We start from the raw sequence: 24318 nt of genomic DNA on the forward strand, positions 1-24318 counted from the left end.
AATTACACTTCCTAGCATGTGTAGGGAGAAGGCAATGGCACCCCACTCCAGTACTCTTGCCTGAAAAATCCCATGGACGGAGGAGCCTGGTGGGCTGCAGTCCATGGGGTCGCACAGAGTCGGACACGAGTGAAGCGACTTAGCAGCAGCAGCACGTGTAGTCGGAGAAGTCAATGGCAACCCACTCCAGTACTCTTGCCTGGAAAATCCCATGGACAGAGGAGCCTAGCAGACTACAGTCCACGGGGTCGCCAAGAGAAGGACATGACTTAGCGACTAAACCACCATGTTAAAACCTCTGAAGTTGGACTTGCTTGGCAGTCCAGTGGTTAAGACCCACACCTCCAATGCAGGGAGTACAGGTTCGATCCTTAGTCAGGGAACAAAGATCCCACATGCTGCGCAGTGCAGACAAAAAAAAAAAAAACTGAAAAAAAAAAAACCACCTCTCACTTAGTATCTTCAGCCTGGTCTTCTCCACTTAACTCCACACTTGTATATCCACTGTCCACTCCACATCTTCACTTAAATGTCTTATTTTTTTCTTGTCTTTTTGTTTTTTCGTTTTTTATTTTCTTTTTTCTTTTTTTTACAAACACTTGTGTCGAGGGCTTTCAATAGATCGCAGCAAGGGAGCTGCTCTGCTACGTACGATTAAATATCTTATAAGGAAATTAATTTGTGAAAGAACTGATATTCACCCAGAAATAGGCTCCTCAAAAGGCCTCACCTACCTCAGTAAATGACAATTGACAATTCTACCCTAAGTTACTTAGTCCGGAAACCCCGAGGTTACACTTGACTCGTTTCTCATACCCCACAACCAACTTGTCAATAAATCCTGTCAGTGCTTCCTTCAAAATAAATCCGGATTCTGACCACCTATCACTAACTTCTGGTCCAAGTCACCAGGAGCTGTTACCAAGATTAAATCCTGGAATGCTGAACACAGCTTTTCCCTCATTTCTGGTAATATTTTTGCCCCTCCTCTCCAGCCTCCTAACGGGTCTCCTCCTGGCCTTCACCACTTTCCAGACTTCTTTCCACCCCACAGCCAAAACAACTTGTAAAACATACATCAGCGCACCTCATTCATCTGCTCAATGTCCTCCCATAGCTTCCTGTCACATTCTAGGTCCAAGCAGAAAGAGACCGACGGGGCTGGACTGCCAGGCTCTGAATCTCGGGATAACTATAAGAACTTGTACAGGGAAACCCCTGGTGGTCCAGTGGTTAGGACTCCACGCTTCCACTGCAAGAGGCACAGGTTCCATCCCTGGTTGGAGAACTAAGACCCCACGCGCCTCACGGTACGATCCCCCCAAAAAAGCATCTGTACAACCTCAGGCAGGTGGTGTAATCTTTTTACACCTCAGTTTCCTTATCTATAAAACACCTCTACCTCCTGAGCATGTAATGAAGATTTATAGTCATTAACTCATTAAATACTTAAGAACTAAGAATATCCCACTTTTCCGGGGTTCTTTCTGACTATGTACCTGTCTCTATTAACCCCATTTACACTAATTACTTCCTGTTCTCCATATTTTTCCTCCTCCATATCTTTGGTTCTTGCTTTATTTCCCTACCTGAACTGCCTTTCCAGCTCTGAGATAAAGCCTTCATCATTCCCTCGTCTAAAAGTAAATTTCCCTTCCCCTATATTTCACAGCACTCAGGATTTTTTTAAGGTTTGACTGTCTATAATCATATTTTTTTAATGGTGTTATGGTGCTATCAGCTTCTTTATTTTTAGCCACGCTGAACAGCATGTGGGATCTTGGTTCCCTGACCAGGGATCGAACCTGTGCCCCCTGCAATGGAAGCATTGGAAGTGCATAGTCTTAACCACTGGACTGCCAGGGAAGTTCCTCAGGATCTCTCTTATACTAACTTGTAAACTGCCTATTAGCCAAAGGTTCTTATTTTTCCTTTTTTTTAAACTTTTCATTCCCAACAATACCAAATACTGTAACTACCATCAGAATGGAATAAGAGTTGAATGAAATGGTCAGCATCATTCAAAAAGACCTCAGGTGAGCAGAACTGTCCTTACATTTTAGAAAAGCAATTTCAGACAGAGAGACATGGATAGGAAAAAAGTATAAGAAATATTCCTCAGATTATCTGTAAGGAATAGTTATAACTCCCTGTGAACATCCCAAAGCAGATATGCTTCCATGATTTCATGTCATCCTTTCTCTACAAACAAACTAAAAACTACAGAATCAGTCTACTTAGGAACCACCTGTCTTATCCCATCCAAGTCTATATTAACAGGTTTGTGGGGAAAACTTCTGTCTGGCAACATTCCCCGCAGCTGTAATAAGAGACAAGCTTCACCCTGAAAGAACTACACATCAAGCCTCCAGAGGGGATCACTCTAACAAAAAAGAAAACACCGGCAAAGCTGTATTCTCCTAGGACAGGGCACTGTCTCAATAAAAGAAGAAACTGACAAGATTTCAAAGACTCTATAGTTAAAACAAATTAACTTCCTAATCCTAGTAGAGATTATGCCCAGATGGGAATTTTCCAGATAAAATTATATTAGACTGAGATTTTTGTTTTTTTTAATGCTATGAAGAGGTGGTAATTAGTATTGAAGATATACCCGGCAATGACAGAGACCAAGCTTGTACAGAAAAATAAAGATCTCCTCCAGCTTAAATTCATTCAGAAAAGGTAATGCTCATGTTCAACCAAAGGCAAGCATTAAACCAAATGCACATATTCTAAGAAACCCCTTTCTAACAGCTACCAACCATGGCATTTCTAACAGAAAGCCCGCAAATTCACTGATATTTCCTCCATCAAAAAGCAGGGTCTAGGGACTTCCCCTGGTGGTCCAGCAGTTAAGACTCTGCACTCCTACTGTGGGGGGTGAGTCTGAGCACTGGTCAAGGGAGGTGCAGCCAAAACAACAAAAAAAAGCAGGATCTAAGGATCTCCATGGCAGTCCAGTAGATAAGAGTGGACAGTGGGCACGTGTTTGATCCCTGGTTGGGGAACCAAGATCCCGCATGCTTCAAGGCACAGCAAAAAATATAAATAAATAAAGCAGGATCTAAGTCTCCTCCCTGGGATCTGGACTCTGTGACCAGTTGAACAACAAAACATGGTAGAAGTGACACTATGTTAGTTTCCAGGCTCAAACCGTAAGAAGCTATCAGTTTCTATTTGCTATCTCTTGGGATGCTTATTCTTGGAACCTGGCCAGCAGGCTATGAGCAGGCACAGGCGGTCCACAGAGAGGCCCCAAGAACCAGAATCAATCTTCCAGCCATGTCAACAAGTCATCTTGGAAGTTGATCCAACATCCTTGGTCAAACCACCCCAGTTGACTCCACACAAGCAGAGATGAGTTGTCCATACTCTGCCAATTGCAGTTTCCTGAGCTAAATAAGTGACTAGAGTTGTTTAAGTTTGGGGGTGGCTTGTTACACAACAGTAAGTAACTGGAACATGACTTTCCCCCCGCCCCCCATTCCATTGATTGACAGTCGCCACTGACACAGTCCCAGGGCAAGGATATAATCAAGGGTTGTCAATTTCAGCACCAGCTACCAAATCCTGGCCCCGCTGCCTAGGGGAGGACCTGTGAAAGTGCTAGCGGAACTTTATTTTTTGATGTTCTTGAAAGAAAAAAGTTAACAATAAAAAATAGCCAGCTGATTTACCACTCGATTTACCATGTCATGTTACTTGTGAAAGGCAAGGTAGCACAGTGGTTAGGAGCACAGACTGGGGTGAGACGCCCAGGATTTAAATATTGATGAGTCAGCCTCTCTCTGCTCTCATTTCCTCATGGGGAAAGAGGAAGACAGTAACCTCCAAGGCTACCAGGATAAGGAAGGCTGTTAGAAAGGAAGATTTTTTTAAAAATTTATTTAATTGGAGGATAATTTCTTCACAATATTGTGGTGGGTTTAGCCATTTATCAACATGAATCAGCTACATGTGTACATGTGTTCACCCATCCTGAACCCCCCCTCCCATCTCCCTCCGCACCCCATCCCGCTGGTTGTCCCAGAGACCAGCTTTGAGAGCCCTGCTTCATGCATCGAACTTGCTCTGGTCATCTATTTTACATGTGGTAATATACACATTTCATTGCTATTCTCTCAAATCATCCCACCCTCACCTTCTCCCACAGAGTCCAAAAGCCTGTTCTTTACATCTGTGTCTCTTTTGCTGCCTTGCATATAGGATCGTCATTATCGTCTTTCTAAATTCCACATATTTTGTTTGTTTTTGACAGCACAGCATGCAGGATCTTAGTTTCCCAATCAGGGATGTACTGGAGCCCCCTGCAGTGGAAGCATAGAGTCTTAACCACTGGAATGCAAGGGAAGTCCCTGTTTTTATTTATTTTTTAATAAATATACATGTATGACAGAACCAAAATCAATCTCTATTATTCACATGGCAATGTAGTCAAGTGCTGCAACAATACCCACACTCCAAGGTCAACTCTAGCCACACTCCCCTCCAAACTGAAAAAGCCTGGTATGGAGGAGAACATACAAGCTTAACACTACCACCTCCTCTCCAAATACTATCCAGGCTCAGAAAGCTCATTATAGATGTACTCAGTAGTATCCAACTCTTTGTCACTACATAGGCTGTAGCCTGCCAGGCTCTTCTGTCCATGGAATTTTCCAGGCAAGAATATTTGTTGCTGTTTCCTCCTTGAGGGGATCTTCCCGACCCAGGGATCAAATTCCCATCTCCTAAATGGGCAGATGGATTCTTTTACCACTGAGCCACCTAGGATGCCCTCATTATAGATAACAATTGCAAAAAATAAAAATTTTAAAAATTAAGCTCTTTGCCAAACATTCACAGCCAACAGCGGAAGACTACTCTCCCTCTGGGCTTCCTTGGCAGTGGGCAAAGCAAGGCTATCTGCAACAACAGTGCATAAGCTGACTATGACAATGCTCATAGGAGAAATGAGGATTACAAAGTGCCTTTATTCACAGGTAACCAAGAATTATTAAATAATTTTCTGAACTAAGACAAAGAAAATTTTGTCTCACCATCAAAGAAAATTTTCTTCTTCCCAGATATGCTCTTATAAAAATGAGATTTCTCAATATCCCAGATTCTTTACTTAATATTAAACTACTAGTGCACAGAATACATTCTCAGGGCTCAAGTCTGAGTAACTGATATTCTGATATATTTCTAAACACTACAGATCAGCAAATATTTTATCAGACTAAGGGAAGCTAAAGAAAGGAGGTGGTAGAGAAGAGAAAATAAAAATATGGTTTAAAAAATAGTAAAATCAGGAAATTTTAGAAGCAAGGGAAGGCAGGACTATTTAAGACAGGAAGTCAGGGAGTGGCCGGGAAGGAGGGCACCCAGGCATCACCTGAGACTGGGCTGCAGAGACTGTTAAGAGCTGGCCAGTAACAGGTTTCTTTGACATCAGCAGCTCTAAGCATTTCAGAAACTTCAGCATAGATTGGGCTGAGCCACAGGACAGGGCCTGCAGGAGTATAATCACCCCTCTGACTATGAAGTCCTTAAAAAACCAGATAAAGTTTACCTTTATTCAAGTAGGCCTATCTGCCTGCCCCCTCCTTTAAACACATGATGGTGCTCCCCACACAAACACACCATTCACATCTTCTGCCTTCATGGCCCATGACTGGCATTACATTAAACAAGGAAAGAAAACATTTTCAATCCACAGTCAAAGGAAAAAGGACAAAAATGCAAAGGTCTGACTAAGGTAATACTGAGCTTAACTGTCAGTTAATCACCTGCCAAGAGGGGCCCAGTCAAGCACCTTTGGAGGAGGAGGGAGGAGCTAATGGGTTATTAAGGCCAACTAAGTGTCAGGCCACAGGCTGCAGAAAGTAGGTGGGTGTAAATCAATGTGTAATTTCTAATGTCGTAACCTAAAAACATTTATTGAATGACTTAAGAAACAAACCTAAGTAGGTCATCTATCAGTCAGGTTCCCCTGGGTTCACAGAGGAAGAAGTTACAGGTAGAAGAGCATCCGATCACCATCACCAAGGGAGAAAAGTCACAGAAGAGGGGAAAGGAAGAGAGCTAAGGATACGGAGAAACTGTACATTTCCACACTCTTGCATGAAAAAGACGAACAAAAAGCAACATTCCTGTTTGTTGTTTAGTCGCTCAGTTGTGTCCAACTCTTTGCAACCCCATGGACTGTAGCCTGCCAGGCTCTTCTATCCATGGGATTTCCCAGGCAAGAACACTGGAGTGGGTAGCCATTTCCTTCTCCAGGGGATCTTTACAACCCAGGGATTGAACTCAAGTCTACTGCATTGGCAGGAGAATTATTTTCCTGCCACAAGGAAGCCCAAGAAGCAATACAGACCAGTGTTAAAATTATGGGATCCAGACTGACTGGGTTCAAATCCTAGCTTTGCCATTTACTAGTTATGTGACCCTGGGTAAGTGACTGGGCTTCCCTGTGCCTCAGTATCTTCATTCATAAAATGGGTAACTAAACCTATTTCATTGGGTTATGAGAATCAGTAAGTGAAGTGCTTATAATAGCACCTGGCACATGATAAATGCAATTTAAAGCTGCAGTATTACCCTGATTATTATTCTGAGCTGAGATATCTGGCCTGAACCTATTAACTCAGGAAGTCCTGTCATTACACAGAAGTCCCTTGTTTTCAGAAGACTCACTAATGGGAGTATCTCTATCAACAAGGGACATAAGCAGAGATTTGTTAGTTCAGAAAACTGATTACCCAGGGAATAACTAAGTCGATGTTAGGTACCAGACGCTTTACTTCTCTGTCAGTATTTTTCTGGTTAATAAGTCATTTTCTCATCGTAACGTAAGGGGCAAGGGGAGGTGTCAAAAATGAGACGAAGCATAAGCTAGTGCATTCTGATCATGCTGACAGTTCAAATGACTTGGCTGGTGGAGAACATGGCAACATTAACTTAGAGAAAACTTTCAGATACTCTCCATGCCTTATATAACAAGAGACTGAGAACAAGAGTAACCTGGAACAAGCATTCACAATAAAATCCCACAATTCTCACAACTTAAAACCTAGAGGAGACTTTGCTACACTGAGGTGTGTCTGGTGAACATCAGGCGAGCTTGACTTTCCTCAATCAAAACTGGGCTTTGGTTTTCAGGAAAAGTTATTTAGAAATAGGACTACAGAGAATGTATCCCAGACAACATGGAAACAAGGAAAAGGGAATTTTTCTAAGACAGAGAGCAATGGGTGAAGAAATAGAAAATTAATTGGCAGCAGGAGAGGCTTGTTTTCCATTTTATTTTACAGAGACTAAACATATATACCATATGTATCTATATACACAGTATGTTTACTTAGGCTGTCTCTCACTGACACCTGTTCTTATGGATTCACAAAGAAGGGAAAAAAAAAAAACTGGGGATCTCTGAATTTTTAAGATGGATTTTTTTTTTTTAAGATGGACATTATAAAGATATTCTGTTTACCTCTATTTACCAGGAAGAAAGAAGACCTAAACACACTGAATATGCACTATGTTATCAAGCAAAGAAAGGCATCTGACACACATTATCTCACTTCATGCTTCATAATAACCCTATGACTACATATGAGAAAAGCGAAGCAGAGAAATAAGGAAATCGCTCCAAGGTAATACTGCCTAGAAATGACGGCATAAACTCAGGGCTCTTTAGATCAAGCTCCTGGATGCTCTGAGTATTGCCCGCTGCTGCCCAAGGCCTGAGCGTCAGACCTTTTCACATCCACTTGCCTGAACGTCAACGTCTGCCCGCAGAAGTAAGTGGGTGCGCTGGAGTAGAGCACGCCGGACGACTCGGCGTCGTTGCGAAGCGCGATGTTTCTTCGACTGCTCAGGCTGTACCCCTCAAAGCCAGCTGTCCACTCTTTTTGAAAAGCAAAAGGTATTGAAACTTGTTAGAATCATTTGGGGAAAATCTTCAACACAGATATGTTAAATAAAACTTGGGAGTGGAAGACGCCACCCTTAGGGGTCATGGGCAAGTTCAATAAAAGGAAAAATTTAGTGATAGGGTGTCATGGTTAATCCTACATATCACAAAGAAGATTTTAGTGTCTTCCTGCACATTTGTGGCAAGGAAGATCAAACAAGCATTATCTCCTACTACTCAATAAAATCATGTTTGAGCTTATTCCAACCTAGGAAGTAATTAAAAAATGAGTCTATAAATATTTTTAAAAAGTAATATAGGAGAGACCAATGTCAAAGCATAAGACTTTCAAAAAAAAAATAAATGCCTCTACCAAGATATACATTGAAGGTTTGGGTTAAATATTGTAGTCTTCTAATGCAATATTTAAAACTATTTGATTTTAGGGATGTTTATAATTCTATCTGGCACTATTTGGGGACCCTTGTGTGCATGCATGTTCTCGTGTCTGACTCTTTGTGACCCATGGACTGTAGCCCACCGGGCCCCTCTGTCCATGGGATTCTCCAGGCAAGAATAATACTGTAGTGGGTTGCCATTTCCTCCTACAGGGGATCTTCCCAACTCAGAGATCAAATCCACATCTCCTGTACCTCCTGCACCGGCAAGCAGGTTCTAACCAGGTTCTAACCACCTGGTTAGCCCATTTGGGGATGCTTGAGAGAAGAATGAACGAAAATTTATCAAAATTCACATGAAATAATTTGAGCAGGAAGTAAAAGATGTGTCTCATGTCATTCTCCATCAATTCAGGGTCTATCCTTAGGAAAAAGGGTTGTCGGTGTGCTGCCTTTTAGCAAAGAATACAAGTCTTCATACATAGGTAAGCTTCAGGAGCAAGAGGGCAACAACATACCATGCGGGACCAGCGTGGAATGACCGATCTGGGGGACGCTCCACGGGCTCCACTCCTGCCGGCCGTCTCCTCGGGCGCAGACTCTGAACTGATAATCAACGTGGGGGTCTATGTGCAGTACAATGAATTCCGTCTCAGAGCCTACATATACGTCCTCAAAATGATTGGAAGAACATTTACGGAACTGGAGCCTATAATCTTGGGCGGTAAAGTCATCATCCACCTGCAGGGGAAAGGCTTTATGTTAGGCAGAAGTCAGAGAGCAACTTCTCTCGGCATCACAGCTGAACTCTGAATGGGGGCTTCTGGGGCTGAGCAAACAGGCCACATGCTGAATATGGGCTGGTCTCAGGAAGGTCACAGAAAATATGACATCATTATTTCCCTTCTTTTCCTTACTGAACTCTGTGCTTTTATTTTGTTTTTGAGTTTGTTTGTTTTTTTGCTGCACTGAGTCTTAGTTGCAGCACTTGGGATTTAGTTGCCCCTTGGCATGTGGGATCTTAGTTCCCTGACCAGGGATTGAATCTGCATCCCCTACATTGGCAGGCGGATTCTTAACCACTGGACTGCTAGAAGTCCCTGAACTATGTGCTTTACAACCCCGGTATGATATGAATAGATCTGCTTCCTTTGAAGTAATGACGTGTTTCCTATACAATAAAGCCCAAGATCAGACAGTCAAAATTCAAAGACAAGCATCTCACAACTACATTATTCATGTAACTAAGAGAGAGGTAATATCTGAAATATATAAAGGACTCTGTAAAATTAATAGAAGACAAAGCACCCAGCAAGGGAAATGCATAGAAGACACAATTAAGTGTTCTACAGAATAAGAAATATAAGCAGCTGAAAATATATAAAGATATTCAGCCTAATTTGTAGTATGGAAAATGCAATCAAAACCCACAATGAGGTACTATACTGGCAAAAGTATAAAGTCTGACAATGCCAAGTACTGGTGAAGATGCAGAGTAAGAGAAATGCATACACTACTGGTCGAAGGACACTCTGGGACAATCACTTTGGAAAGAGTTTGATTATTTCCTGGTAGAGTATAGATCCAATATGCTACCTAATAGTTTTATAGCTAGGTATATACTTTAGAAAATCTTAAATGTGTATGCAAGGAAGCATGAATAATAATACTTATAGCAAAAGTACTGACAGGCAAAAAAATAGAAATAGAATAAGAGTCTTTATTTTGAACCAACAAAAGCATCTCTATGTCTTTCTTCTGTACAAAGGCTTCATTTTTAAAATTTCATTAAAAACAATGAAAAAACATTAAAAATTAATCAAAAAATAAGAAAAAAAATCTTATAACAAAAGTAAAAATCCCATCTAAGAAAAGTTTCCAGAAGCTGACCACGCACCTCTGAATGATGTATTTGTCAACAGCCAAAATATTATGACTCACTTGGACATGGTTTTTATCTAAAATATGGTAATTCATATGCATAATATGACTTATCACATGCTTAATATGACTTAATACACAAAATTCTTGGTAATGCTGAGAGTGTGGGGGAAAAAACAAACTTTTGAACTTTTATTTCAGAGGTACTAGTTCAATGTTGAACAGAAAAATATCCAACACCCAACATTCACTAACACCTTCTGACTTTTCTAATAAATAGAAATGGGAAAAAAAAAAGAAAGAAAAGAAATGGGAGCAATTCTCAACTCACCAAGTTACATTTAGGAAACATGTGATGGGAAATGTTTTGATACAGAGATTTTAAAAAGTACCTTCAAAACTGTTTATCTGAAAGCAACAGCTAGTTCAGTTCAAGTTCCCTATGACCTTAATTGTGAAGCAAAAGGCATTTTTGTTCACGGAGAGAAGAAAATAGTCAAAGATAACTAATAAAAAAAAATTGTAAAGGCCCCCAAAACTCAAACTCACAATGCTGAAGCTACGTCTACAGTTCTGAATTACATACCTTACACCACCGTACAATGATGCCTCCAGGTTTCTCTATCAGTTCTTCTATCTGTACCGGTGGGCGAGATGCTACCGTTCCATGTTTAAAAATGTGGTCTTTCACTATGTTAAGAATTGAGTCATCCAACTGAGCAGATAAGCAAGGCACGTCGACCAGTAAAGGCACTTCTGGTAGGCTGAGGAAAGAAAGCTCATGCTTATGAGACTTTTAACCAAGAGTTAAAAATACAAGGGAGTGTAGCTTTTAAAAATTGCTTATCACTATGTTGTATTGGGCTTCCCTGGAAGCTCAATCGGTAAAGAATCTGCCTGCATTGTCGGAGACCTGGGTTCGATCCCTGGGTTGGGAAGATCCCCTGGAGGAGGGCATGACAACCCCCTCCAGTGTCCTTGCCTGGTGAATCCCCATGGACAGAGGAGCGAGCCTGGTGGGCTACAGTCCACGGGGCCACAAAGAGTCAGGTCTGACTGAGCAGCGAAGCACAGCACATGTTGTATACCCAAAATGCATACAACACTGTAAATCAACTATACCTCAATCTTTAAAAAATTAACAAAGAATATTTTATTTTTCATTTCACTTATTTATTTTTTGGCTGAAACGTGTGGCTTTGGGATCTTAGTTCCCTGACCAGGGGTTGAATCCAGGCCCTCAGCAACGACAGAGTGAAGTCCTAACCACTGCACAGCCAGGGGCATCCCAACAAGGAACATTTTCAGTCAGTCACATGCTATAAGGGTGCAAAAGCTGCTGGTAAATAATGCTAATGGCAGTGGGGGATGAAAAGGGACAGGATCACAACTGTCAAGTTTATGTCAAAAGATTTGGTTTACTGAGTTGTGACTCAGTTTTGTTTTAATTGAAGTACAGTTGATCTACAGTATCGCATTAATTTCTGCTGTATGGCAAAGTGATTCATTTATACATATGACATGCATTCTTTTTTATATTCTTTTCCATTATGGTCCATCACTGGATATTGAATACAGTTCCCTGTGCTGTACAGTAGGACCTTGCAGTCTGAGCTATGACTCAGTTTTAATGATATGTCCAGAATTTTTAAAATTTAATGATTCTCTTACACATTAGGATTGAAGAAAATCTGTAGTAGTTCTATTTCAAAGATTACAATCTCGACTATTTCACACTGGTAATGGGCAGTGAAACTTTGAAAAATATACTCTATCTCCTTGAATCATAATTTTTAACAAGGAAAAAGAGAAAGAGAGAGGAAGAGAGAGAGGAAAAAAGAACGAAAAGCAGTTTAAGCCCAAGAGACACGAGCTCTCACCTGTCCAGCTGGATGTGCGAGGCTTTCTTGGTAAAACTCCAGAGCTTTTCATTCTGTTCTCCTATACCTCCCCGAATGGCGAGCTCACCTACAATCAGGGATAAGAGAACCAGTACAGGAAAAATGGTCACCTGTGTTAGCTGGGTCTCTGTGTCTCTTGAAAACGATTCTTATGTGATGTCACAAATTCCCCAAAAGCAAGTGTAGAAACTATTTTAGAAGTGACTTTCAAGTGAAACACAAGAGGAACGGGGTACACAGTGACTGCATTCTGCCAGAGATGAAAGATCCTGCTCTGCAAGTGGAAACCTGGTTTATCAACCAACTGTATGGCCAAGTCCCCAGGGACCCTGTCCTTCCACAGCCCTAAAGAACACTACCAGAACTGTCTTCTGTCTCACTGTGCCCTGGAGTCACTCAAGTGTTTTGAGACCACATAACAATGACCCTACTCCTTACCAAAAGGAAAACGGAGGCATACTAACACTGCTTCAGAATCCTCAAAATTCCATAAGTAAGTTTTTATCCCTTAGGAAGGGAAAGGAGGAAAAAGTTTGAAATTTAAAAATATTTCTGAAGTATTAAAAAAAAAAAATTAGCAGCAGATGCTGTAACAAACATGTATGTGACTCATAGGATTTATTTTCTAAAATAAAAACACTGGTTAGGCCTCATGGTGATGGGTACACACTCTTGACCTGTGCTGAACTGCTGCTGAGTTTGTTTCCAAATGCTGAGCCCCCAGGGAAAGACATTCTGCAGTCCTGCTAAAAAGAGTTTTCTCAAACACACTGTTATGGTCAGTGGCAAATAAACACTTGTCCTTGAAGAGAAGATGGAAATGGAATCAGCATGTAAAGATAACACGAGTACTATATTCTAAGTGAGACCAGAAAGGGGACTGACTTCCAGCTGAAATGACAAACTTGGGAGCCATACACACTTCTTATTCTGTGCCACGCACAGCACTCAATGAAGAATGGAAGGCATTCAGTCTCCTTCCCTGGATCCTCTGTCCTTAACTGACCTCTAAGTGTTGGCATCTCCTGGAGTCCCACCTTCTGCAGCCTTCCCAGCTCATATTGTACCCACCCCCCCTTTTTTTAACCAAAATGTAACTTTTACTTTAATGTTTTTAATGGAGAAAGAAAGATGGGTCTTTGAAAATGTCATAGTTCAGGTAAACCTAAATTCTAAGAATAGTAAGAGTGACCCTGAACTATTTGAAAGTACAGAGATGGGGTGGAAGGTGGGAGGGAGTTTCAAGAGGGAGGAGACATAAATATACATATCTATGGTTGATTCATGCTGATGTATGGCAGAAACTAACACAATATTGTAAAGCAATTATCCTCTAATAATAATTTAAAAAAAAGACAGTACAGAGACAGAGTGGAAATATGAACATCTCACGGAGTCATTTTAATCATATTGTGCTATCTCTTGATGACTTTACTTATTCCCGTGGATTCAGATGTGGTGTACACACTACTCCCTGCCATAGTCACATCTCCGGGTAGAATCTTTCCTTAGCATCATACCCACATTTCCAGCTCCTGACATCTTCAGCACTTCAAGCTCAACATACCCCGAACCAGCTGTCTAACCACTCACCCTCCCCCTTCATGTCCTGAGTCAGTCAATGGTACAATTCACCAGTCATCTAAAACCACACTGGCCTGGGTCATCCCAAACCCTTCTCTTCCTCCTCCATCCTATAACCGGGGCAACCACCAACAGGAACAGCTCAGTAAAATCACCAATCATTCTACCTCCCAAAACTCTTAAAACCTGCTCTGCTTCACCTTCACCTGTCACTGCCCTTGTCATTTCCTATTTGGACTGCTGCCATGGCGTTCTCATCGGGCTCTTTTTAGTTCTTTAAAACCCCTAATACAGTTTCTGAACTGTGGGCAGTGTCTTTTTTTTTTTTTTTAATGTAAACCTGACTGTGTAACTCTGTTGCCTAAAAGACTTCATTCAAGACCTCCCAGATGTGCCATTCACTTTATTCTTGGCATGACTTCTGTTTCCAGTCTTGCTGGGAACGCCTTTTCTTCCTCTGCCTGCTTGATGAATTTCTTCAAGCCTTTGTGGAAGTTCTCCTGTTGGAAGCCACCCCACCCTCTTCCAGAGCTAAGCATTTTTCTTTCTGTGCTCCCATGAGGTCTTAGATCTCTCTCACCATGTGTGCCTCTCTTGCTGGCCTGTGAACCCCAAAGGGCAGAACCAGTACCTTTTTATTTAATGTACCTGACAAAGATCTACAGGAGGGAAGGAAGGAAGGTAGACAGACACGGAGGCAGGAAGTCAGCAAGGGAAGAGCCGGGCATGCTTTAACCAAAGTAACTGACTACATTCAGGAGTAACCACTACAATCTCAGGAGTAAAGACCAATCCTACTCCTTAACCTTCTAAAAATAACAGTGGAATTAAATCCTATAAACTGTCAACACTCCGAAAAGTATGTGAACAGATTCAAAATGATCGCAAAATTGCTGTGTTAACCATGAATGAGAGACTGTTATCACAGAACCATGAGAAAGATCATTTACTCTGTACTTTGTAAATGATTATAATTAGTACATGAATTGCAACTCACCCTAGGATACCTCACTGTACCCCTGTTATCCTATTATCAAAAACTTTCCCAAGGTGCAAACAGCCTAAGCACCCAGAGACAGCAGGAAGCCTGCTGGCGCCCTGGGAAACCAGTACAACGTCGGCCGGAACGGGCCGCGTTAGAGGCCCCCGGGACTCGCACCTTCTTGGACTAAGTCCGCTGCGGTGTTCACTCCGTGCTCTATCAGCTTCTGGCAGTCATCTAGTGGTTTGATGGTCTCCTGCTCAATGGTGTCTACCTCTTGCAAGAGGGTCACCAACCGCTCATCCAGGAGCTTTGCAAGCGTCCCCTTTAAATCATTAAAATGCTGCTTGAGGACATCTCTTGTCTGGGATGCACTCTCCTTGATCTGAAACAAAATAACATAAAAACTCAGAATCTCTAGGAAAGGCTGATCCACAGGCATCACTCATAATAATCTCAAGGCACTACCCCAACATCACCTTCCAGTCATTGGTAAACCAAACGCGATTCATCTGCGCAGACTTGCATAGCGTTTGCCTTCAGGTGAGACAGAACAGCCTCAAACCCTGGTCCCATCACTCACAGGCTATGTCAATTGGATTGTTATTAATAATTAAACACACCATGGCTCAATTCCCTTATTCATCAAATGAGTATAAATATGCTCACCTGATGGAGCTGCTTGTGGATTAAACAGTCTATGTCCTGCACTTGGTAAAATAAATGGCACATTGTTGTTTTCAATAAATAAACATTAGCAGTAAGTATTATCTGCACAAAGCAGTTTTTGGAAATAATAATATTTCAGTGCCAAATAAAAAAGATTAGTAAGAGATTAAAATTCACTATACTGGAACTTCCCAGGCAGTCCAGTGGTTAAGACTCCATGTTTCCACTGCAGGGGGCATGGGTTTGATCCCTGGTCAGGGAACTAAGATCCCACATGCCACGAGCCCGCACCCCGCCCCCTGCCAAAAAAAATCCATTTCACTGAAAAGTAGAAAAGAAATGATAGCTTAAAAAAGCACGATACAAAAAAAAATCACTTTGTGGACAAAATGCCCTCATTATGGTAAAAAAAACACAAAAAACAACTAAGAATTTATTTACACTCCAAAAGGTTCACAGGAAGCAGAAGATGTTCAAAGCACACCTCTGGGACAATGACGTCATCCTCTTTGAGTCATGGTCCTCTGTGAATTTCAATAAGAGGTTTACAGACCTTCCCAGAAAAAATGAATAATCCCTACCAAAAAGACACTGATTCAATTTCAGAGATTCCAAAGTCCCTCAGATCCCAACCACTGCTTGCCCAGAGCAGTAATTCTGAAACTTGGTTTGTAGAAGAATCACTTATCAGACAACCTGTTATAGTTTAGATGGCAAGGCTCCACCTCAGAACAAGCTTCAAGAAGGGGTCGGGGGAATGTACGGGCAGAGTCCTCCTTTTTCACAAGCACACCTGTGACTCTGCAGCCCACACTTTGAGACACACTACCCTCGGTCCACAGAGCCCAGATTAAGAATGGCTGTTCTAGGAGATACGACAGGAAAATCCTTATATCTCACAGATAATTCTGAAAACAAGTCAGCTGTCTATAGAGACACCAGCTTTTCTTTTTAAGTACACAGATAACACACAATTCACCTTTTCTCACTTAACAGGAAAATTCTAACTATAAGCAAGTCAGCTGAATTAAAGCAAATCAGTCACTAAGTCATGTCCAACTCTTTGCAAACCCATGATTGGCAGCACACTGGCTTTCCTGTCCTCACTATCTCCTAGAGTTTGCTCAAATTCCTGTCCTTTGAGTTGGTGATGCTATCTAACCATCTTCATAACGAAGTTCATACTGTACTTTGCAAATATTATATTAATTTCCTAAGACATGTTATGTTTATTACCCTAACCCTCTGCTAACTTGATCTTAGAAAGAGCATTTGGAGGCTAAGAAAAATCCACCAAGAAAAGAATGTATCAAAATATGGATAAAGCCCAATATTTCAACAGGTAGCAGAGAAATTTTGAAAACTTTCTATTTATTCTCTAACACTAAAACTGAAAGCCAGAATACAAAATTGTTGCCCAGGGGTTTCCCTGGTGGCTCAGGGGTAAAGAGTCCGCCTACCAATGCAGGAGACACAGGTTCAATCCCTGATTAGGGGAGATCCCACATGCCGCAGAGCAACTAAGCCTGTTCGCCACAACTACTGAGGCTGTGCTCCAGAGCCTGGAGCCACGACCACTGAAGCCCGTGGGCCCTAGAACTGTGCTCAGCAAAAAGAGAAGCGACTGCACTGAGATGCCCACCCACCACAGCTACAGCGTAGACCCTACTCCCCAAAACTAGAGAAAAGCCCCTGTAGCAATGAAGATCCAGCACAGTCAAAAAAATAAATAAAACCATTAAGAACAAAAAAGTTACCCAGAAATGCTCACGAGCATGTGAAAACAAAAAAATGCCCACATCTAAGGGCTACAAAGAAATACGGGGAAAAAAAAAAATGGTTTTGATTGGCTGGGGAGATCGCAGAAACAATGTCTTCTCCTTTCAACATTAATGTAAGTTACAATAGTATTTGTGCAGTAAGTGAAAGACTTTCTTAAATCATAAAGAACAAAGAAATTCTAACAAGTTTAATTGCTATTAATCTCTGTAAAGTTACTAGAGAACTTCTAAATCCAAGTCGAAGTTTAAAAAAATGAGAGGGTTATATTAAAAATGTCCTTGCTTTAGCACATCACCCAACCGTGGGATCAGGTGCCTGAGAATCAGGCCCTAACATGCATAAAAACTAGCAATTAAGTGTTGTTCAATGCAATTAAGTCAATCGTGTATGTGTTTGTGTGTGTGTGTTAGTCACTTAGTCGTGTCTGACTCTTTGTGACCCCCATGGACTGTATGTAGCCTGCCAGGCTCCTCTGCCCACGGGATTTCCCAGGCAAGAATACTGGAGTGGGGAGTCATTACCTTCTCCAGGGGATCTTCCTGACCCCAGGGACCGAACCCAGGTCTCCTGCATTGCAGGCAGATTTTTTACCGTCTGAGTAACCAGAGAAGCCCCATGTATGTGTTTAGGACCTTTCAAAAAGAACCAGGGAAAGAACGCCTTAGGATTTTGATACATCTCACCTGGAATATGGTTAGAAATGGAAAATCTCAGGCCCTACCCAGAATTATTGGATCAGAACCTGCAGTGGTAACAAGGTGATTCACGCAGACCTCACAGATACCAGGATAAATGAAGACGACAAACTGGAGCTCTGAAATACAGTTCGAACCGCCCCCCCCAACCACCAGCAAGAGGAAATTCTGCAGCTGAGCGCTGTACCAACGAGGTCCCATATCTGTCCCCAACGGATACCACACACACAGGAAGTGCACTGGTTAGGTAAAGTCAGTTTCCTCTTTAGAAAGAATTCAAAAGCTCCTGCTGCTGCTGCCGAGCCCCACTACGTTTTGTTTTGTTTCAGAACCTCAGAAAAAAAGGAAGTGTTTGAACACAAAGCAGTCAGAAGGCAGTGAAGGGAGAATCCATTTCCAAATTCACCTCCTGTCATTTCATTGCAAATGTGACTCCTTTTGGCTCACAGACTCCAGACCACCCCTGTTTCAAACGTGACACTTCCTCTGGCACCAGTTTCTTTTCCCAGAAATAGCTCTTAATTCAAAGCTACAGTCACCTTTAATCGAATCATGTAATTAATCAAGGTCATTCCTTGGGCTTTTATACAACTAATTTTAAAATGTGGACTTCACTGCTGAGTGAATTTCTTGGTCTTTGATGTGGCACCAGGGTCCAATGTGCTCACTGATAGCTCCTTCACTCGTCCCAAGAGGTGGGTCTGTATTGTCTACGTTGAAGAAACATCTCAAAGAAGCCAAAAAACTTCCCTACAGCCTCCCAGTGCCAGAAACAGCATGACCCAAAGGTTCACGGTCTGCCCACTGCCCCAAGCTGCTTAGTGCATACAGACCCCATTTTGTTTGTTTTTAAGTTATTTTTTCATTTTTGGCCATGCAGCATGTGGGATCTTACTTCCCCAACCAGGGATCAAACCCACACCCCATGCATTTGAAGTGCACAGTCTTAACCACTGGACTGCCAGGGAAGTTCCCCAGAACCCATTTTAAAGCATTCTGGTAAACCTGTAAGTTATGTGATTGGTTGAAGACATTTCCTGCTGCAATGTGTATTTGTCCTCCTTGCATAAAGAAAGGTGTGGCAGACAACCATTCACGGCAAAACAACTGTTACAGTTTGTAACAAAGTAAATTTAAGAAGCATACAAATGATATACAACTTAAGATCTCAAAAAGGAAATGTAATATACATTATTTATATTGATTAACAATATTCAGAACCAATTTTCTACTAAAACTTCTAGTATAACAGACCGTTAAAACTTAGAAAGTTTCCACTGCAGTTGATTCTAATTCCAAAGCAACTTTTAAAGTTTTAACAGAAGTTCTCAAAAAGCCAATAAACTTATATAACAGTACAAAGCCATATAAAAGCTAGTAAAAGATACTTCACAGCCCTCCAAGACAGCAGGGACTGATAATGATTTTCCTCTAGACTTTAACTATTAAAATATCATAAAGCTTGTGTAGAATATGACTTAAGACATCTCTGGTCTTAAGTGGCAATATATACTAGCTCTGTCTATAACATAACACGCCTGTGTTTCAGGAAATGAAGTAACTGGAATCTCCTCTGAACCATGGATTTTCACGACTACAGAAGAAAAGAATTTTTATCCTCCAACTTTAATCTAAGAAGTTATGCTCCCAACTGTTTTGCTTATAGGAAACTAAAATTATTAGAGGCTGGCTTTAAATACTATTAGCTAACAAGAACATAGGAATCAAAAATAAAAGACAAAGATACAAAGTAGTCAGCTGAAACTGAAGAAGCTAACCAAAATGTTTCTTCTGGGTTCACAGGAAATGTACTGCATTAGCCATCTGTCTTTACACTAATACCAAGACATAAGTCATTAATAATAATAGTAATAATGATGGCAATAATAACAATAAAGCAGCCACTCCCACTTACTGAACATCTGTGTACCAGGTACTTATACCCATGTTCTCACTTAAATTCTACCACAGCCCTAGGAAGAAATCACCTGTAGGTGAGTGACCTATAGGAATCAGAGAGATGAACCCGCCCACATCACAAAGCCAGTCAAGTGGCAGAAAATCTGAACTGTCTGCTTCTCGTTTGGACTCATAAGCGCTCTTACATTTCCATGTCGCTCTTACAGTTAGGCTTTCTTAAAAAATGCTTACTAAACTTTTATTTATTTATTTTTTACTAAACTTTTAAAAGGAAAACTTTACTCTATGATTTGGCAGTCTATTACATTAATGGCCCCAGGGAGCCACAAACTATGCCTTGTGGCACTCAGATCCTTGTAGAGACCTCTCCCTGAAAATACAGGCTGGGCGGTGACTAGCGACGCAGTCATCCGTGCATCGTTACAGAGTGGAGCTGAGCTGTGCTGGCTCCAGGCCGCAGCCTCGAGATGACCTGGCAACTTCTGCTTCTGCACTTTGAGGGGTCTGAGCTGCCATTCACGAAGCATGGCTATCCTTCTTGAGAGACCAAGTGGAGAGGGGAGGAAAGTGGGAGGGGCGGGAGGAAGAGAGAGCCAGCCACGCCAGCATTCCAGCTGAGCCCTGCTACCACTTAAGGCTCCAAACAGGTAAGTAAATATTCCATCTTGAACATTCCAGCCTCAGCTGCCATCTGACTGCAATTACAGGAGAGCTGCCAGCAAAATCAGGAGAACTGCCCGGCTGAGCCCCAGTCAGTCCCCAGAACACTAAGCAAGTGACTGCCTTTTAAGCCATTATGCTCTGACATAGTTTATTATGTAGCAACAAATAACCAAATCATGACAAAACAAATGTTTAATTCGTGATTATCTGCATTAGCGAATAGGGTGCATATAATCAAGGCCACGAACGATCTAAAAAGAATGTCTGCAAAAGTACCCCCACAACATTCATAAAGGCATTCATTCAATATTTATTGAGCTTTAGTATGTGCCAGGAACTGGGGTTATAAAGATGAGTAAACCATGATCCTGACCTCAGAAAACTGTGTCATTCTAGTAAAGGAGATAGTTGCATGCCCACGAAACTACAGTAAAAAAGTATTAAGTTCTTATGTAAGTGGGACAGCCACAAACTGCCATCAGAGCTCAAAAAGGCCATTCTGCTGGAAAAGAGAGGAGACGTTTCAAGAATTAGTTGCCAGGGGAGAAGTAGGGGAGGTCACCCTGAATAATAATATAGTGGTATTAGTTCTACAGCTAATGTTTATTAAGCAGTTCATAAGTCCCAGGCACTGTGCTAAACATTTTAAATACATTTCTCCCTTTAATTCCCACAGTGGCCAAATAAAGTAGGTCCTATCCTTATCCTCACTGTACAGATAGGAAAGTGAGGCGTTGGGAAAGTTAAATGTCTCAAAGTCTTATGACTAATAGAGGCAAATGCAAATAAAGTAAAATAACTGCAAATATAAATGCTTCATGGATATCCCTCAATAAGAAAAGCATGGGACTTCGCAGGTAGTCCAGTGGCTAAGACTGCATGCTCTCAATGCAGGGGCCTGGGTTTGATCCCTGGTCAGGAAACGAGATCCCGCAGGCTGCCACGAAAAGATCAAAGATCCCACATGGCACAATTAAGACCCTGCGCAGTCAAATGAATAAATATTAATAAATATTCTTAAAATAATAAAAGCCTGTCCTGGGAACTCCCTGGGAGTCCAGTGGTTTGGACTTGGTGCTTTCACTGCGAGGGCCCAGGTTCGATCTTTAGTCAGTGAACTAAGCTCCCAGTGGACTCCCTCCACACACAAAAAAAACCCAAAGCCTGTCCTACATTTGTTTGGCTTTTGAGATCACAAATTAGTCATATAATTTACCAGGTTTCTAGTAATAAGAACAGTTCTTCTCTATCAAAATTAAATTTACATCACACTCTATCTTGAAAAAAAGCAATCCTAGACAGAAAGAAACTGGGCCCTTCTGTGACACTCACACACTTTTTAATTAAGCTCCCTGAGTTTAGCATTATTAATTCCAAATGCTTTTATGAATTCTCTTTCTTACTATATTTCAAGTGAGTTTGGACTCAACAAGCAGCTTTCAGGGTGCTGTGTTTAGAAACAATTTGTGAAGACTTGTTTGAGAAAAGATGACTAAAAAGCCAATGTAAATATGTGGTCTTGTGCACACAAATATATGTGCGGCTTTCTTCCCCTTAGTGGTTGATTATTTAGTTTTGCTTCTAGAGCTTTGCTTCTGTTTTGTATTTTGACATATCTGAGTCAATACTTTTCAGCACACCAACAAATGCTCTATAAGTACCTAGGTAATTTTAATTAACCTCTGGATTAAAAATTAGACTGTACATGGGAAATTTGTCATAATAAATGCTTATAACAGTAGCCAAAAGAAAAAAGCAGATATAAAGTTGCATATACAGTAGTTTTTCAATTTGACAAAATGTCTAGAAGGATACACCAAAATGTTAACAGTGGTTGTCTGTAAATAGAATTATGAGTTATCTTCAAACTATTTCATCTCTTTTTAGGTTTCTCCAGCTTGGGATTTAACCTTTTCTTAGGACACTATAATGGATTTCCCAGGTGGCTCAGTGGTAAAGAATCCGCCTGCCAAAGCAGGAGACATGGGTTCGATTCCAGGGTCAGGAAGATCCCCTGGAGAAGGAAATGGCAACCCACTCCAGTATTCTTGCCTGGAAAATTTCAAGGACAGAGGAGCCTGGCGGGCTACAGTCTAGGGGGGTCACACAGAGTCTGACACAACTGAGCGCACACACACACAGGACACAAAAGGAATATTTTAAGTAATACTGCAGTAACAAATTATTTTCAAACAGATTTTTGGACTGTTTTGAAAATGGGTAACAGAGGGGAAGTGGGAGATAAAAGAAGCAATAGTAGCTTTCTTTTCTTTGCCGAGCTACTAAGACTTCCTGCCCTGGTTTTCTGAAATAACTTTTATTTTTCCCTGCACTGAGGTCTCCACACTGAGTGTTAAGTACGCTCTGTGTTTTCAAATCCTGTGGGAATAATGATCTACGGAGAACCTGGTATGGTACATTAGGAATACCAAGGTTTCTAGTTAAGATCCTCAAAAAAACAGCTGAAATCAACTATTTAAAAGTTTGGAAACAGCTTTCCCAGGCGGCTGCTGAAGACGATGGAGAGTCCTGGGGCTCGCTGGCCGAGGCCGCCTCCTGGGCCGCCTGGCAACAGTCGTGGCCAAGTGGGTGCTTCTGGGCCGGAAGGCTGCGGCCCTGCATGTGAGGGCATCAGCGATGCTGACAACTCCCACAGAAGGACGCGGAAGTGCCCGGCCTTTCTCTGCAAGCAGATGAACACCAGGCCCTCTGGGGGCCCCGACCACTTCCGAGCCCCCAGACACACCTTCCGGCAGACAGCGCAAGGCGGGCGGCCCACAAGACCAAGCGTGGCCCAGCCGCTCCGGGCCGCCTCAAGCTGTTTGATGGGATCCCGCCACTCTATGAAAGGAAAACGCCTATGGTGGTTCCTGCTGCCCTCAAGCTTGTACGTCTGAAGCCTATTCCGAAGTTCGCCTACACCTAAGGTGTCTGGCTCATGAGGCTGGTTGGAAGTCCCACCAGGTGGTAACAGCCACCCTGGAGGAGAAGAGAAAGGAGAAGGCCAAGACTCACTGTCGGAAAAAGCAGCAGCTCATGAAGCTGTGGAAGCAGGCTGAAAATTCAGAACACAGGGAAGGAAACTGACAGATTCACAGAGGTCCTCAAGACTCATGGATTTCTAGTCTGAGCCCAATAAAATTGACTATTTATTCTTCATGCTTGGCCTGGCCTGCCCTTCCTCCATCGCCACCCTAGGATGTGGGGGACCCCTAGGGGCTGCCATCCAGGTGCCACAAGCAGCCTGGGCCTTAGAAGACTGGGTACAGCCAAGGGGCCTTAGTCACTGCTATTTAAGAAGCATGCATGCTCAGTCATGTCCGATTCTTTGCAACCCATGGACTGTAGCCTGCCAGGCTTCTCATGTCCATGGAATTTTCCAGGCAAGCATACTGGAGTGGGCTGCCATTTCCTACTTCAGGGAATTTTCCCGACCCAGGGATCAAACCCACGTCTCTTACGTTTCCTGCAGTGGCAGGTATATTCTTTACCACTGTGCCACCTGGGAAGCCCAGCTCTTTAAGAAAGGCCTTTTAAAAAGTGGAGGCAAAAAAAAAAAGAAAAGTGGAGGGCTGTGCAGGCATCATTTGGGACCTATTCGTTCATGAGCTTTAGGACATAGTTGGAATAACCAGTGCAGTTGCAATACTGGCAAAAGTGAGCTGGAAGACTTAATTGGAAAGGATCCCACATCGCTGCAGGGTGTGTGTTTAAGGTTTCCACGTGGTCGGATACTATACTCTGCACCTGTTAGGATGTGAGAGAATGCTTGGGCAGCACAGGTCTGGGATTTTTTTTTTTTTTTCATTTATTTTAGGTCTGGGATTTTAAAAAAGAGTTTATGGAAAGGAAGTGCAGTCAAGTGGTCACAGGCATCCCCTTTGTGTCTTTCCTATATTTTGTGATCCAAAACTAAGAGATTATTTTTAAAGAAAAAAATCTG

The 24318-nt window shown here is 42.0% G+C and overlaps 1 protein-coding gene, 1 non-coding gene and 1 pseudogene across 2 annotated transcripts in view; 1 reads left to right on the forward strand and 2 right to left on the reverse strand.

The window, feature by feature from the left end:
- Positions 1–24318, reverse strand: part of CRLF3 (cytokine receptor like factor 3) — a 41662-nt gene that overhangs the window by 11979 nt on the left and 5365 nt on the right. The window contains exons 2-6 of the mRNA XM_043480492.1: positions 14824–15031; positions 12060–12147; positions 10766–10943; positions 8817–9039; positions 7762–7894 (exon numbers count right to left, since the gene is read on the reverse strand). Of these exons, the coding sequence (XP_043336427.1) occupies positions 7762–7894; positions 8817–9039; positions 10766–10943; positions 12060–12147; positions 14824–15031 (830 nt within the window). The remainder of the gene's footprint in view (positions 1–7761; positions 7895–8816; positions 9040–10765; positions 10944–12059; positions 12148–14823; positions 15032–24318) is intronic.
- LOC122425573 lies at positions 3483–3613 on the reverse strand. Its single transcript, XR_006264912.1, has one exon. It is a non-coding gene; the product is annotated as a small nucleolar RNA SNORA30/SNORA37 family (small nucleolar RNA).
- LOC122422976 lies at positions 21864–23505 on the forward strand (annotated as a pseudogene).

Source organism: Cervus canadensis, chromosome 1 (genome assembly GCF_019320065.1).
Source record: "Cervus canadensis isolate Bull #8, Minnesota chromosome 1, ASM1932006v1, whole genome shotgun sequence".
Taxonomy (NCBI): Eukaryota; Metazoa; Chordata; class Mammalia; order Artiodactyla; family Cervidae; genus Cervus; species Cervus canadensis.